This window comes from Triticum dicoccoides, chromosome 1B (genome assembly GCF_002162155.2).
Source record: "Triticum dicoccoides isolate Atlit2015 ecotype Zavitan chromosome 1B, WEW_v2.0, whole genome shotgun sequence".
In the NCBI taxonomy this organism is placed as follows: Eukaryota; Viridiplantae; Streptophyta; class Magnoliopsida; order Poales; family Poaceae; genus Triticum; species Triticum dicoccoides.
This window is the reverse complement of record NC_041381.1, coordinates 200,476,989-200,494,087: the sequence shown is the minus strand read 5'-3', so window position 1 is coordinate 200,494,087 and position 17,099 is coordinate 200,476,989. Positions and strand designations below refer to the sequence as shown.

General features: G+C 48.9%; 2 protein-coding genes across 2 annotated transcripts in view; one reads left to right on the top strand and one right to left on the bottom strand.

Moving 5' to 3' along the window:
* Window positions 1-5,701, top strand: part of LOC119328254 (phospholipase D alpha 1-like) — a 7,511-nt gene extending 1,810 nt beyond the window's left edge. Inside the window, exons 2-3 of the mRNA XM_037601273.1 lie at window positions 3,020-4,925; window positions 5,011-5,701. Coding sequence (XP_037457170.1) covers window positions 3,020-4,925; window positions 5,011-5,444 — 2,340 coding nt within the window. The 3' untranslated portion in view covers window positions 5,445-5,701. The remainder of the gene's footprint in view (window positions 1-3,019; window positions 4,926-5,010) is intronic.
* Window positions 5,702-6,870: 1,169 nt separating this feature from the next.
* Window positions 6,871-11,215, bottom strand: LOC119328265 (phosphoenolpyruvate/phosphate translocator 3, chloroplastic-like). The gene is made up of 9 exons (XM_037601283.1): window positions 10,512-11,215; window positions 10,254-10,376; window positions 9,943-10,095; window positions 9,766-9,851; window positions 8,179-8,263; window positions 7,960-8,079; window positions 7,795-7,863; window positions 7,331-7,460; window positions 6,871-7,234 (listed from the first exon to the last, which is right to left on the bottom strand). Exons 1-9 carry the CDS (start codon window positions 10,899-10,901, stop codon window positions 7,158-7,160), a joined length of 1,233 nt encoding a protein of 410 aa, XP_037457180.1. The 5' UTR covers window positions 10,902-11,215; the 3' UTR covers window positions 6,871-7,157.
* Between the last annotated feature and the right edge of the window lie 5,884 nt (window positions 11,216-17,099).

Genomic DNA, 17,099 nt, shown 5'->3' with positions numbered 1-17,099 from the left:
CGTGGGAGTGGGGCAGGGGAGGCAGAGGAGGAGAGAAGATTTTGTACTCGGACGCCGAACGATGGAGTAAATATAGGGAGGCGGGGCGCGGCTGAGGATAATTTATCCTCCACTAGCGCCGATTGGGGATCGGCTACATGCCGGTTAGAGGAGTAATTACTCTGCTAATCGGTTATAGGGGATCGGTTAAAAATGCCCTTAATGAAATCACCCGGAGCTTTGGTCCATCGGCGCTAGTGTTGAAGATTGATTGGCTAATTTCTTGCCCTTCGGGCGTCAGCCCCCTTAAGATCTTGGATCCCTTGCTTTGCTTCAGGCTTGAAAGGTTTTTGTTTTTGAACACGGTCCCTTAGGACTGAATTCATTTCAAAACTTAGGAGAGAATTGCTCGATTAATTAATATAAATCCGAACGAAAACCGTTACAACACGCCCAAAAAAAACTAAACCCACCAACCTGGCTACCCGCAGGACCCCCGCACACCGTCGAGGTCGCCTATGAGTCATCATCATCACTTCTGCTCGAGGAACCCACTCCGACTTCACAGTGGACTACCAGTCAAGACCTCTACGAGCAAATGGCACACGGACCCAAGTCGGCCTATGCCAAGCAGTCAGTCAAACACGTTGAGGACTAGGCAGCCTTGACTTCGGGCGTAGACTCGCAGAAGAAAGAAATACGCCTTGCACCAATGTAGTCAAGCTGGCTTGGCAGGTTTAAAATAAAAAAAAACTTGTGGATCTTATAGTATGTCTTGATTATATTCTTGAAGATAAAAAATAAAGGTTAACATTTTTTGACAGACTGCGCCCAACACTTCTTTAGTCTAATGCAGAGAGAGTAATCCCCTAGATGTTGCCCATACTGGCCTTGTCTTCTTTCCTACGCTTTAGTCCGGTTGGGCTTTCTGTATAGTTTCACACCTTACTGAAAGGAGGACAAAGATTTTGCCTTTTTTTCAGAAAAAAAAAACTTTGTGTAGTCCCTTGAAGACACTTTTATTCTAATAATTCCTTTATTGTTGACTTGCAACGACGTGGAGAATCCACAGAGTCACGGACTATGCCCATACTATTTGCCCTCAATCCATTGTTGCCTCGAAATCCTAGTTATTCGCTTTCAGGGAAAATTCAAAAACAAAGTTGTCTTTGTTTTTAAGTTACCTCTTTCCACATTCACATGAAGGTTGCAAACTACTCCCTCCGTCCCATAATATACGACGTTTTTTTGACACTAGTGTATTGTTAAAAAACGTCTTACATTATGAAACGGAGAGAGTAGATGGAAGGAGGAAGGGAGATTAACATGAACATTAACGTCTGGTCCATGCACGGGTTGAGCCCTCATCCGAGTTGCCCCATGTGACTGGCCTAAATCGATTCCGCATGAGCAGTCTGGACTCATGGTGGCATGTGACAGGCGTCCCTAACCACGGCTCGGCTGCATGTGCTGTGCGAACATGGTTCTAGTCTGTGGCTAGGTCCACTTCAGGACTATGCGTGTGTGTGACTGTGCAATGACGGATCAACAGGTGCACCAGCATAGGGCGACGTCGGCTAGGTGGTGCTTTTAGAGTGCAAGGTCTTTAATTTCAGGGTGAAAACTCTATGTCCGATATTCATTATTTGAACCTAGCAATGCTGTATGATGTTTTCTTCTTAAAGGCATTACATGGAGTTTGAAGAGATTTCTCTTTAGTGTGAAAACTCATGATCTGGATTGAATGGTTGAGTCCAGTGATGGTGTCACTCATGCATCGTCCTTGTACATCCTTGTTCGTCATGTTTGTTCCATTCATCACTCTTTTTTCTTTTTTTTTTCTTTTATAATACTTTTATGTGTGCGTCCTTGATTCCTTGAGTGGCCTTTGAGTTCGTGTTAGTGTTGGTGCGGGATGTAAAGGGTCTAGGGTGTAAGGGAAAGTGATATAGGAGCTGGCCAACGAGACCCCTAAAACGGACACGGTATCTGTCCGCGGAAAGTGATATAAGAGCCGGTCATCCAACCGTGTCCGTAAACATTTCAAACAGGATTTTAACAAACCGGACGATTCTCATGCAAACCGGATGATTTTCAATTAAACCGAAGCAAGATCATTACACTTTTCATATATTTCAACTAAACAAAAAGCGAGTGAGACTTCTTTAACCTAGTCTAAAGGATCGCCGGTCATGGTGGCGTCCGTGTCCTGCGTCCCGCCTTCCCTATGTCCAACATGCTCACCTGTTATGAGACCAAGGAAGTGAAGTTGCGGGAGGGGAATAATAAGACATGGGGTGTGGCCCTCCTAGGACCCAAGCCATGGAGGTACCATTCCTTACCGCAGTCTGTCGTGTCGACCACGCTAGACGTGGACCATGGACGAGCCGGTCTCGTGGTCGTTGCAGCGGGGCGCAAAGTGCGGTGGCGGCACGAACGATGCGGAGCTAGTGACGTTCGCGGTTGCCGGTGCCTCCTTATCGTCCGACTCCGCGTCGAGCTCCAGCCAGGCCAAGCGGTGGGTTGTGTCAATGCAGGTGCCGCGGCTATTTAATGCCAGTAGACGGACAGATGGGCAGCCGTTTTGTATGCGGTACACAACCATCTAGTCACGCGCCTCCGACATTGAAACAGGCGCGGAGGCTGGCGACGCTCTCGGCCGGCACGCCACTTCAGTGCCTCAGTTAGAGATCGCGTCCGCTTTGGACTGACATGAATTAAGCGTTAGCACTCTGGAGTGGCATGAATGCGCGACACTTGCAAAGGATGCAACCGCGGGATAGTTTTTTTGGATGGGGCCAGGGTGGTAGACGTGTACGTGGCAGCAGTCCGGATGCCCGCAAAGCTCCCGGGTTTGCGGAAAAATGGACGTCTGGACCAGTTCGTGAGTTTGGCGCTGGTAGGATCGTCGTGCACATTCAGCGAATGTTTCGATGATTTTTCAATGCTGGTACCCTGCTCTGATCGAGTGCTCACGTACGAGTTCTTTGCAACATCGTACTGAGATCTCTCTTTTGATTTAAAAAATGGTGAGCAACAGCTGGTGGAGGGGATCGAGGACACGGTGGGCGTCGGCAAAGGCGCGAGCAAGCTCTACGCCACCATCGGCCTTGGCAAGGCCCGCATCGGCCGCACCCGCACGCTCACCGACGAGTCGTCGACCCCGCGCTGGTTCGAGTCCTTCCACATCTACTGCGCGCACCTCGCCTCCGACGTGCTCTTCACCATCAAGGGCAGCAGCACCATCGGCGCCTCCGTCGTGGGCACGGGCTACCTCCCCGTCCGCGACATCTACGGCGGCGACGAGGTAGAGCGCTGGCTCCCGCTCTGCGACGACAGCCGCAACCCCGTCGAAGGCGGCGGCAAGATCCACGTCAAGCTCCAGTACTTCGACATCTCCAAAGACCGGGCCTGGGGCCACGGCATCCGCTCCGGGAAGAACCCCGGCGTGCCCTACACCTTCTTCTCCCAGCGGCAGGGGTGCAAGGTGACGCTATACCAGGACGCCCACATCCCCGACGGCTTCATCCCCAGGATCCCGCTCGACGACGGCCGCTGCTACGAACCGCACCGCTGCTGGGAGGACATCTTCGCCGCCATCAGCAATGCCAAGCACCTCATCTACATCACGGGGTGGTCCGTGTACACGGAGATCGCGCTGCTCAGGGACGCGAACCGGCCCAAGCCGGCCGGCGGCGGCGTCACGCTCGGGGAGCTGCTCAAGAAGAAGGCCGGCGAGGGCGTCAGGGTCCTCATGCTGGTCTGGGACGACCGGACCTCGGTTGGGGTGCTCAAGAAGGACGGCCTCATGGCGACGCACGACGAGGAGACGATGAACTACTTCCAGGACACCGACGTGCACTGCGTGCTCTGCCCCCGGGACCCCGACGACTCCGGCAGCTTCGTCCAGGACCTGCAGATCTCCACCATGTTCACGCACCACCAGAAGACCGTCATCGTGGACCACGACATGCCCCAGAGCGGCGGAGGCCGGCGCCGGCGGATCCTCAGCTTCGTGGGCGGGCTTGACCTCTGCGACGGCCGCTACGACACGCCGTTCCACCCGCTGTTCAGGACGCTGGACGGCCCCCACCACGACGACTTCCACCAGCCCAACTTCGCGACGGCGGCGATCGCCAAGGGCGGGCCGAGGGAGCCGTGGCACGACATCCACTGCCGCCTCGAGGGCCCCGTGGCCTGGGACGTGCTCTACAACTTCGAGCAGCGGTGGCGCAAGCAGGGCGGCAAGGACCTGCTCGTCCAGCTCAGGGACCTCGCCGACGACATCATCCCGCCGTCGCCGGTGATGCACGCCGAGGACAGGGAGGCGTGGAACGTGCAGCTCTTCCGGTCCATCGATGGCGGCGCCGCCTTCGGGTTCCCGGACAACCCCGAGGACGCGGCGAAGGCGGGGCTGGTGAGCGGCAAGGACCAGATCATCGACCGGAGCATCCAGGACGCGTACATCTGCGCCATCCGGAGGGCCAAGAGCTTCATCTACATCGAGAACCAGTACTTCCTGGGGAGCTCCTACTGCTGGAAGCCCGACGGCATCAACCCCGACGACGTCGGCGCGCTGCACCTCCTCCCCAAGGAGCTGTCCATGAAGGTGGTGAGCAAGATCGAGGCCGGGGAGCGGTTCACCGTGTACGTGGTGGTGCCCATGTGGCCGGAGGGCATCCCGGCGAGCGGGTCCGTGCAGGCGATCCTGGACTGGCAGAGGAGGACCATGGAGATGATGTACACGGACATCGCGCAGGCCATCGAGGCCAAGGGGATCGACGCCAAACCCAAGGACTACCTCACCTTCTTCTGCCTCGGCAACCGGGAGGCCAAGAAGTCCGGTGAGTACCAGCCGCCGGAGCAGGCCGAGCCCGACAGCGACTACCTCAAGGCGCAGCAGAACCGCCGGTTCATGATCTACGTCCACACCAAGATGATGATCGGTACGTACCGGTACGGCGCATTCAGTTCGTTCTGCATGTTGGTAGATTTTGATTGTTCTTGGTCGTTTGTGTGTTTGCTTGTCAGTGGACGACGAGTACATCATCGTGGGGTCGGCGAACATCAACCAGAGGTCCATGGACGGGGCGCGCGACTCGGAGATCGCCATGGGCGGGTACCAGCCGGGCCACCTGGCGACGAGCCGGCCGGCGAGGGGGCAGGTGCACGGGTTCAGGATGGCGCTCTGGTACGAGCACCTCGGCATGGTCGACGAGGCGTTCCAGCGGCCGGAGAGCCTCGAGTGCGTGCACAAGGTGAACGCCATGGCCGAAAGGTACTGGGACCTCTACGCCGGCGATGGCCCAGAGCGCGACCTCCCCGGCCACCTCCTCACCTACCCCGTCAGCGTCACCGGCGACGGCGCGGTGACTCAGCTGCCCGGGATGGAGTTCTTCCCGGACACCGAGGCGCGGATCCTCGGCGCCAAGTCCGACTACCTCCCGCCCATCCTTACCACATAGAAGCACCTCTATCTGCACCACGTTGCACTGATCAAATTCTTTCTTCTGTTTAGTTTTTCCTCTGAAGATTTGGTGTTTCTTCTGAAAACTCAGAATAAGAACAGCCCTAGATTGTGGTTTTCCTCTTTTTTTTAGCGAATATAAGAAACGCACTAGTTGCATGGTGCATGGTGATGGGTTTATCGTGATTGTAGGTTAATTTGTTAGTGCTAAATATTGAGGAGATTAACTTGGTTTAATTCGTGCATTAGTGTCTCCCTGTTTTCTTGCACTGTTCAGTGTTTGTGCCACAGCTTGTCAGATAACTATCCATTTCCACGCCTATATGAGATCATGGGAATTACTGGCTAGCAATACTCTACTCTGCTACAGCTACTTTGTTTTCTGCTACTGTACATTTTACTGTCATGTCTTCAAACATATGGACTCCCAAATTTCCCGAATCAGAAGAAAGATACATTTTCCCCAATAGTTCAACACTTCTTTACAAACTATGAAAATATGAAAATTCTGTCTCCACTGGTGAAGCTACAGTGTTTGTGATGTTAACTGACATCGCAGACTTCGGAAAATACTCACAAAAATTATACAAGTACTACGAGTTTAGGTGGATTGGTATCGCAGGTTTTTATGTCTAGCACTGCCACTAACTGTTTCTATCTCCAGAGCTACATGTGGTGTAAGGTAAATTTAATTGAATGGTTGGAGCATGAGCTAATCTACTGAAAGTTCTTTCTCGCCTCACCTGGAACATGAAGTTGTGGGAACAGATCCACTCTGAATTCACATATATTTCCTGTGATCTTTAAAATTTCTCTTATTTTTTATGGTGAATGTTTACTCAACTCCTCATCCACAGGTTAGTATGGCTATGGGTTGTCACCTGTCAATACCATCTGTTTCACTTTCACCCGGTCTATCCGGAATGTTCTATTCTTTTAAGCAAGCAGAAATAATATTTTTTTTGTTTCTATTTGGTGAGGAAATCACCTTGAACAAATTATTTTTGCTGTGAACAAAATTCCCTCATAAGTGAAAAGGAAATCTCGAGCAAAATTGAAGTTTTCCACAAGACACACGGTTTTTTAATGTATATTTGCCTAAAGGAAACCACATATGCACGTGCACATGATTAATCGTCCATTGATACTGATCTTTAGAGAAAAATTAGAAGTTCAGAAACTAGATTTTTTTTTTCAAATGGTAAAACTACCCCTTGTTGAGATTTAACATTTATTTTTTCACTATGGAAGTTAGAATCTTGAACGTTATAGCACTGCGGTGCTTAAACAATATTTAGCAGAAGTCATGAAATGAATAAAAAAATGTGCTAGAAGCTGACCAATAATGCATCTGGATGCACTTGACTTGAAAACAACAGCGACGTTGCATGCAGAGTGCACCAGAGGTATAAGTTTCATCAACATGTCAAGAGAATCACTGCAAAAAGGCTAATATTCTGTATCAGAACTTTCAGGAGTACATGCCAAAATTCTTATTCCCTTGAAAAGAGTTTTGACAGTGCTATTTCTTTGTCGGTCCACCACAACCTTCATAAAAATCTTCTATACATGGTACAAACAGCCAAATAAGAAGATGAGAGAACATGGTGGAGACAAACTGGGGGAAAGCCAAGTGTATGCTACCAGTGAAAGCAGTACATTCCCCTGATCCTGATCCTTCTGAAGCTAATTGTTGCTATATAAGCGGTCTTTATGCAGCCTTTGCCTTTGGTTTTGCCTTCTTGAATCTAGAGTACAGGAAAACACCAAGCAGAGCCAGACCAGTTCCTGCAGGCAAGGTAAGATTATATTTCAGAGAAACAAATCGGAAAGTGAATTGTTAGAACTTGCTGGTAAAATAGGATTGGTTAGTCATGAAGTTACCAAGGGCATTGATAGGTGAAATCGGAGTTCTGAAGAAGATAACGGATGACACGATGACAACAACTCGTTTGACAGAGTTTGCAACAGAATGGGTCACAGGTGATATTCTGGCCAATAAACTATATGAAACCTGCCTCGGAAACAAATAGAAACTTTGTTACAGGCAATTAAGGACAAAACTGAATAGAACTTATAGTAAATATCAAAGAGAAAAGAAAAACAGATAAGTGGTAGAAGCTGAATTTCAGGTCATGAAACTTATTATGCAGGACCACTCATCTAACATCACTGAAGGTAAAATAACATGTACACTGAAAGCGGTTGACCATAGTAATATAATATAAAATGGGCAAAGTCCAGCCCCTAAAGCTACTAAGTGATAATTCTTGGAACCTTTGTAGAACCTCCAAAAAAATTTAAATATATTTCTGAAGGGAACTGATTCTTAGTGAAGATTAGCACACCTGTTGATAAAAATGGAAACAAGTGCCAGCAATGACTGCTTTCACGCATAGTTCTTGAAGATTTACGCCCTACATAAAAGGTACAATGTTCGAAAAAGTTATGATTAGCCAAAAAAAGGGAGGCAAACCAATCCATTTCTACTTTTGCGAACTGGCAAAACTCACAGTGCTCTGTAGGTATGATGGGCTAAACTTGATGCCCTCTAAATATAGCATTAATGGGACCGACAACAAAAATGACATGACAGTCATAATTGAGAAGAGATTTATATCGTCCAACGTTTCCTGTAAGAAAAGAAATGCGTAAGGGGAAAGTGGTTCAGGATAGTTATCAGGTTTGTACGGTGTGAATGCCCAATGGAACAAAATAAAGTAGTAAATCACCTCTTTGTCAGCAAGAAGTTTCTTGCTGAAAACATTTCGCGACTGATTTGTAACATTAGAAGCCATGGCACTCCAAAATCCAATCCTGTTTTCCCAAAGTACATATGCAGTCAGTAACTCAGTATACATGATGGCAGATGGTTCTCAATAAGACCACAGGAAATAAACCAGTTGGGGGAGCCTGAAGTACAACCAATGTTTTGGATTGCAAAATAAAATAAAAAATATTTTGCTGCATTATTTTAGCTAAAATAACTGGAAAAACAATATTATTATTATTTGCATTTTCGGTAATGTATACAGTTGTAACCTAACTAGAGTCTATTCATAATTGACACCTCACTTCCCATTTTAGTAAGTTTTGAGTGATACAAGCATATAAGGCTAACTGGATTGCCAACAGTGTGAACTACTGGTTTCTTTCTTTCCAGAGTGGTAGTGATAAGCTTGACTGAACTAATGGATAGTGTGATACATTCCATATTTATATAGCTTAGAGCATCTATAGTTGGGCTCCTCAAACGCACCCTATACGCCCGGGTGGACGGCCCGGTCAGTGACTGGTCAAAAACATGGCCCGGTCGGGCTCCTCAAACTGGCCCTATACGTCCGGGCTGACCGGCATCCCTCATATCCAGCCCAAATCTGGTGTATATGAGGAGGCCCAGACGCGCCTGGGCGCATCCGCCACGTTGGATTGATGCCCGAGGGGTCAGATCTGGCTATTTAAGCCGGACGGTGACCCCCAACCCTAGCTGCACTCACATATCCCTTCCCTCGTGCCGCCACTCCCCATTCACTCGCAGCTCGGAGCTCGCCGTCCGCCTGTAGCCATGGCTCGGCAGCGGATCACCACTTATGCAATGCTCGCTCCGGAGCGTCGGTTAGAGCTCCTTGAGGAGATCCAGGCCCGGCACGAAGCTCGGATTGCAGCCGGCCTGCCTCCAGAGCCGGAGCAACAGGAGGAGGATGCAGAGCAGCAGGTGCTGGACACGGCCTGGAGGATGCGGAGCCAGAGGAGGAAGGCGAGGCAGATCCGGCGTCCGGCTGCCGGATTCAGCATGGCCGACGCGCCGGGCGAGTTTGAGGTCGCCCAAGCGGAGGAGGCGGCGGAGCAGCAGGCCATCCTCGGCTCCATCCGCTCAAAGGCGGAGGTGGAGGCAAACCTCCGCGAGGCACAGGCGGCGGAGGTGGAGTCCGACAGGGAGCCGAAGCAGCGGGAGGCGGCCATCCACCAGGAGGCAGGTACGTCAGGCACTACCGGCACGGAGGTCATCTACATCTCTCACGAAGAGTAGAAGTAGGCTAGGTTTATCGATGTGGTACTTCGTAGCTTTTGTGTTGCATGTGTAGTATGGATTTGAGGTATGATATTTGAGGTACTCAGTTGCACCGGACGCAAAATGAGGGGTGACCGGGCCCTCTCCGCGGACACGCCTGGACGCGTCTGCGGACCTATGAGGGGCTGGATTTGCTATATCCGGATGTAGATGGTCTTACAATATCTGAAGAGGGTAATCAAAAAGTCAATGTTTCCCCAATCCTTTGACATTTGGAATATTAACTAATGGCAACATTACAACTAACCAGTTGAAAGAAACTTCAGTCATGGATGCCAACACAACTCCACCGACAACCGGCACGAGAGAACCTACTACCAGTAAAGAAGGTGTCTGCAAGAACAGCACAATTAAGAACAACATATTCATCTCTTTCTGCACATTTCATTTGTCAGGACGGAGCACTTAAGATGAAATAAAATACCTGCCCGAGGAGCAAGACTGAGAACAGAACAGAGAAGAAGGGCTCCATGGCCTTGATGGTGTGCGTGAAGGAGACAGCCACCTTGCCCAAACTCATGTTGGTGAAGACGTTGCCCATCATGTGTATTAAGGCCAAAGGAAGGATCTTTGCGTACTGCATCGATAATTAAAAGATTAATCCGTTCATCTCAAAACTGAATTACTATACGATTTCACATGAATCATGAACGGTGTTACCGAAAAGGAAACAATTCAAACTTTAGACGATCAGGGTAATAATGATAAAAGATCAGTGTTTATCCATCTTGTTACCTGTTGAAGGGAGAGCCTTGGCTTGGGGTGCAGATTAAACAGCCACATGAGAGTGATGAAGAAGGAGCCGGATGCGAACTGGAAGGTGGTGATGGTGTACGGGAAGGGCACTGCTTTCAGAACCTGTGTAGTAGCATCATCAATCATCAGCAGTCACATGCAAAGGAAGATTGGATTAGGAGGATCAAGAAACGATCTGTATGTGTATAATAACCCTATACAGGAAGAAAGGGGAAATAAATGTCGATTAGGACTGACCAGCTTGTTGTAGATGTTGAAGTAGATGTTGAGGAGGTACCAGACGAGGATCATGGCGCCGAGCTGCAGCGTCCGCGGAATGCCGGCGGCCTCCGGCTTCGCGTTTCCCTCCGCCGACGGCGAAGCCGCGGCGGCGGCCGCCGTCGCCCTTCTCGCCGAAGCGCCGTTCTTGCCGCCGGGCGGGAGCAGGGGGCAGGGGAGCGGCAGGCGGCCCCCGCGAATGCCGAGCGGCAGGACGGGCGCGCCGGCGCCCGCGACGGGGCAGCGGGAAGAGGACGAGGAGGAGAAGGCGACATGCCGCGCGGGCAGGGAAGGGGAGGGGCAACGGCGCACCGCCGCCCAGCCTCTTGAAGAGGAGTGGGACGAGGAGGACGCCGCCATGCTCTGCATCTCGCGGCCCCGGCTCCTCCGTCCGGTTCTTGGATTCTCGCACGGGCGGCGCGCTAACGGAGCGCGGCTAGGAAATCTACTCGCGCGGCGGATCTCCTCTCTCTCACTGTGCTGTCGTTGGAAATGCGGAGGGAAGGTGGTAGAGGCAGGCGCCGCCGCTGCCCGCCAAGCCGGCGCTATTTATGGAGTGGGGAGGAGGAGCTCGCAATCGCGCGGCTGGTGTGCTCCTCTCGCTGCGCGGCTGCGCGACGACAGAAACGGAAGGTAATCAAAGCAGACGCTGGTGGAAGGAGCGGGGTAAAGACGAGGAGGGCCGCCATCTCCCTCTCGTCGAGCGGCGGCGCTTTCTTGTGCGGGTGCGGAAAGGAGCAGAATTAAACGGTACACTCGCTTTTTCTGGCCATCGTCGCTCGGGTTTTCTCCGACGACGACAGCCCTTTCTTGAAACTTTCTACTGCTCCTTTTTCCAGAAAACTGAAATTCCACCATGGAAATCCAAATCTGGCCGTTCGTGATCGCACGTCGGAGGGCATGTCAACCTGGTTTTAACGGGAAGTATCATATATTAGCATCACGCATATGATATTAGTGTATGATACTACCTATCTAATGCATAGTATTATGATTAGTATCATATACTCCCTCCCTTCTTAAATATGTTTTTCAGAGATTTCAAATAGACACCACATACGGACGTATATAGACATATTTTAGAGTATAGATTCGCTCATTTTGCTCTGTATGTAGCCACTTGTTGAAATCTCTAGAAGACAAATATTTAGGAACAGAGGGAGTAGTACTTTATTTATTGTCATGTATTACACATAATACCATAACATTTATTATGATACGGTATCATGGTATGATACTCAATCCTCTCTTTCTTCATTTAATTCTATGTCACGTCATCAAAATTGCCTAGTTGGCATGCATGATACTAACTGTGATACTTCCATTACGACCAGCCTCAGGCGTCCTCTTCCGCATGTTTTCGTCCACTCCGTGGTCACGTGGAGTGTTTTTTTAAGCCGCGTGTATCATTAATCAACTAGGAGTATCACAATAACACATGCCTGAAAACCATGAAGAGAGGATCCTAAGACAGCCTGAAAACAGTTACTCCCTCCGTCCCAAAATAAGTGTCAGTTTTAGTACAACTTTATACTCCCTCCGTCCGGAAATACTTGTCATCAAAATGAATAAAAAGGGATGTATCTAGACGTATTTTAGTTCTAGATGCATCTCTTTTTATCCATTTTGATGACAAGTATTTTCGGACGGACAGAGTACTAGAGTTAGTACAAAGTTGAGACACTTATTTTGGGAGGGAGGGAGTATTATATTATGAGACAGAGAGAATAAAAAAATTCAAGAAAATCCATAGAGATCCCTGCACACATCGAAACTAACGGTTGTTGCCAATATCCAACGCCGCTGAGGCGCTTGACGGAGAAGAAGCACAACCTCCACCATTGCACAATCTAGGGGAACACCATGGCTATAAAGGCTTTCTGAGTGGATGAACATGCCTGATGCAAGCAGCAAGGCACTTGTCACTGTGACACGGTGGCGGAGCTATGTTGAGGCCAGGGGGCCGCTGCCCCAGCCTTGGATTGTTTTCTGAAGAAAAAAATTAGGAGGGCTTACACTAGATATTTTTTTAGCATCCCTCAAAGACTGATAATTTGTATCCCCCAAGTGATTTTCGTCTAGCTTCGCCACTGTTGTGGCATGTTGACCGGTCAATATCCCCATGCTAATCTGGATTCGAATAGCAAGCGTTAAAGAGAGAAAGCAAACCTAATCTCACCACCTCGACCGAAGGTGAGAAGGCGAGGCCATCGGCTCTCGATGTCACCATGAAGAGCGTCGTCGTGGTGAGGAGGAAGCCAAAGCAACTTTATTAAGTGCGATGTTGTCCTCATCCTTCCAACGCCACCGCACGAAAGACTAACTCTAGATGAAAAAGCACAGGAAAGAAACGGGAACCCCTCCCCATCCACCCGCCACCGGAGCAGCGAGTAGAGAAGGAGGAACCGGCCTCGCTGGCTTTCAGCAATAGGAGAAACCGTCTGCCCATGATCGCCTTTTTCCTAAAGTAGACAAGGCACGGGCAACTGACGTGATCATGTGGAGTGTTGCGCAATCTCAGGTCTACTAATCAATGTTTCTGATCCACATGTGTTAATGTGTTAGTTATGTTAGGATTAGAATTAACCTGTATGGTTTTATTAACTAACACCTGTTAGTTAATAGACATCATTAGGATAATGTGTGTGTCCAACACTAACTGTCGTCTCGTACGGACGTGTCCTTCTCCTCTCTCACAAAATCGGTAACTGACATCCCTGCAAGACATCTCTTCACCATGTCTACATGCATTCTGTTGGAAATATGCCCTAAGGCAATTAAAGTGGTTATTATTATATTTTCTTAATCATGATAAAGGTTTATTATTCATGCTATAATTGTATTGATCGGAAACTTAAATACATGTATGAATACATAAGCAAATACCAAGTCCCTAGTAAGCCTCTACTAGACTAGCTCGTTGATCAAAAGATGGTAAAGGTTTCCTGGCCATAGACATGAGTTGTCATTTGATAATAGGATCACGTCATTAGAAGAATGATGTGATGGACAAGGCCCATCCGTTAGTATAGCATATGATCGTTCAGTTTATTGCTACTGCTTTCTTAATGTCAAATACATGTTCCTTCGACCATGAGATCATGCAACTCCCGGACTCCGAAGGAATGCCTTGTGTGTATCAAACGTCACTTCATAACTGGGTGATCATAAAGGTGCTCTACAGGTATCTCCGAAGGTGTCTGTTGAGTTGGCATGGATCGAGATTGTGATTTGTCATTCCATATGACGGAAAGGTATCTCTGGGCCCTCCCGGTAATACAGCATCACAAGAAGCTTGCAAGCAAAGTGACTAAGGAGTTAGTTACAAGATGATGTATTATGGAACGAGTAAAGAGACTTGTCGGTAATGAGATTGAACTAGGTATGGAGACATCGACGATCGAATCTCGGGCAAGTAACATACCGACAGACAAAGGGAACAACATATGTTGTCATAAAGGTTCGACCGATAAAGATCTTCGTAGAATATGTAGGAACCAATATGGGCATCCAGGTCCCGCTATTGGTTATTGACCGGAGAAGCGTCTCGGTCATGTCTACATCATTCTTGAACCCATAGGGTCCGCAAGCTTAACGTTCATTGACGATGTAGTACTATATCAGTTATGTATGTTGGTGACCGAATGTTGTTCGGAGTCCCGAATGAGATCACAGACATGACGAGGAGCTCTGGAATGGTCCGGAGGTAAAGACTGATATATAGGATGATAACATTCGGTCTCCGGAAGGGTTCCGGAATACACGGATAATTAACGGATCACCGAAAGGGGTTCTGGAAGGCCACAGGGAGTTGTTGGGCCTAACAAGCAAAAAGGAGGGGAGCACACCATCCCACAAGGGGGCTGGCGTGCCACCTCCTGGCGGCCGGCCCTAGGAAGGAAGGAGGAGGGGCCGGCCCCCTCCTGCCTTTCTCCATGCAAGGAAGAAGGAAGGGGAGGTGCCCTAGGGGCCGCCAGTGTAATGCGCCCGATTCAATCGTACACTAATCATGCACGCAAATGTGTACGATCAAGATCAGGGACTCACGGGAAGATATCACAACACAACTCTAAAAGTAAAATAAGTCATACAAGCATCATATTACAAGCCAGGGGCCTCGAGGGTTCGAATACAAGTGCTCGAACATAAACGAGTCAGTGGAAGCAACAATATCTGAGTACATACATAAGTTAAACAAGTTGCCATAAGATGGCTAGCACAAACTGGGATACAGATCGAAAGAGGCGGAGGCCTCTTGCCTGGGATCCTCCTAAACTACTCCTGGTCGTCGTCAGCGACCTGCACATAGCAGTAGGCACCTCTAGTGTAGTAGGAGTCGTCGTCGACGGTGGCGTCTGGATCCTGGGCTCCAACATCTGGTTGCGGCATCCGTGAAGAAAAGGAAAGAGGGGGAAAAGAGGGAGCAAAGCAACTGTGAGTACTCATCCAAAGTACTCGCAAGCAAGGATATACACTACATATGCATGGGTATATGTGTAAAGAGGCAATATCAATGGACTGAACTACATAATGCCAGAATAAGAGGGGGATAGCTAGTCCTATCGAAGACTACACTTCTGGCAGCCTCTGTCTTGCAGCATGTAGAAGAGAGTAGATTGAAGTTCTCCAAGGAGCATCGCATAGCATAATCCTACCCGGCGATCCTCCCCTCGTCGCCCTGTGGAAAAGTGATCACCGGGTTGTTTGTGGAACTTGTTTGGGTGTGTTTTATTAACTATCTGGTTCTAGTTGTCATAAGGTCAAGGTACAACTCCGGGTCGTCCTTTTACAGAGGGACACGACTATTCGAATAGATAAACTTCCCTGCAGGGGTGCACCACATAACCCAACACGCTCGATCCCCTTTGGCCGCACACACTTTCCTGGGTCATGCCCAGCCTCGGAAGATCAACACGTCGCAACCCCACCTAGGCACAATAGAGAGGTCAGCACGCCGATCTAAATCCTATGCGCGCAGGGGTCTGGGCCCATCTCCCATTGCACACCTGCACGTTACGAACACGGCCGGAAGCAGACCTAGCCCCCTTAATACAAGTGCAGGCTTAGGGTCCAATTCGGCACGCGTCGCTCAGTCGCTGACGTCAAGAAGGCTTCGGCTGATACCACGACGTCGAGTGCCCATAACTGTTCTCACGTAGTTGGTTAGTGCGTATAGGCTAGTGGCCAGACTTAGATCAAACACCAAGATCTCGTTAAGCGGTTATTATGAAGAAACCGCGAACTCCAACCAGGGCCAGGCCCACCTCTCGCCTAGGTGGTCTCAACCTGCCCTGTCGCTCCGCCACAAAGATCCACACAGAGGGCCGTCAGGACAAATGTCCTTTCAGCCCCCAATCCGTGAATCACTCGCGGGTACTCAACGAGCCGACTCGACTTTAGTCACCATCTGTATAGTATGTACATATGTATAGGATATTCCCGTGATCACCTCCCAAGTGATCACGGCCCGATAGTATAGCAAGGCAGACTGACAAGAATGTAGGGCCAATGATGATAAACTAGCATCCTATACTAAGCATTTAGGATTGCGGGTAAGGTATCAACGACTGTAGCAACAATGACAGGCTATGCAACAGAATAGGAGTAACCGAACAGTAACATGCTACACTACTCTAATGCAAGCAGTAGAGAGAAGAATAGGCGATATCTGGTGATCAAGGGGAGGGGGGCTTGCCTGGTTGCTCGGGCAAGAAGGAGGGGTCGTTAACTCCGTAGTCAAACTGGGCAGCAGCAGCGTCGGTCTCGTAGTCTACCGGAGAGAAGAGGGGGAAGAAACAGTAAATACAATGCAAACATAAGCATGATGATGCATGACATGATAATGAGCGGTGTTAGGTGTGCCCTAATGCGGTAGTAGGTGATACTGGCGAAAGGGGGAAACTGAAGGAAATATGCCCTAGAGGCAATAATAAAGTTATTATTTATTTCCTTATATCATGATAAATGTTTATTATTCATGCTAGAATTGTATTAACCGGAAACATAATACATGTGTGAATACATAGACAAACATAGTGTCACTAGTATGCCTCTACTTGACTAGCTCGTTGATCAAAGATGGTTGTGTTTCCTAACCATAGACATGAGTTGTCATTTGATTAACGAGATCACATCATTAGGAGAATGATGTGATTGACTTGACCCATTCCGTTAGCTTATCACTTGATCGTTTAATATGATGCTATTGCTTTCTTCATGACTTATACATGTTCCTACAACAATGAGATTATGCAACTCCAGTTTACCGGAGGAACACTTTGTGTGCTACCAAACGTCACAACGTAACTGGGTGATTATAAAGGAGCTCTACAGGTGTCTTCGAAGGTACATGTTGAGTTGGCGTATTTCGAGATTAGGATTTGTCACTCTGATTATCGTAGAGGTATCTCTAGGCCCTCTCGGTAATGCACATCACTATAAGCCTTGCAAGCAATGTAGCTAATGAGTTAGTTACAGGATGATGCATTACTTAACGAGTAAAGAGACTTGCCGGTAATGAGATTGAACTAGGTATTGAGATACCGATGATCGAATCTCGGGCAAGTA

Excerpts from the sequence above, each read along its gene's own strand:
- LOC119328265 (XM_037601283.1), bottom strand. The coding sequence starts at position 10,901 with ATGCAGAGCATGGCGGCGTCCTCCTCGTCCCACTCCTCTTCAAGAGGC. Across the intron at positions 10,096-10,253 it reads CAAGGCTCTCCCTTCAACAG|TACGCAAAGATCCTTCCTTT; the intron begins GTAACAAGATGG and ends TTATCGATGCAG. Across the intron at positions 7,461-7,794 it reads GTTTCCATTTTTATCAACAG|GTTTCATATAGTTTATTGGC; the intron begins GTGTGCTAATCT and ends TTTCCGAGGCAG.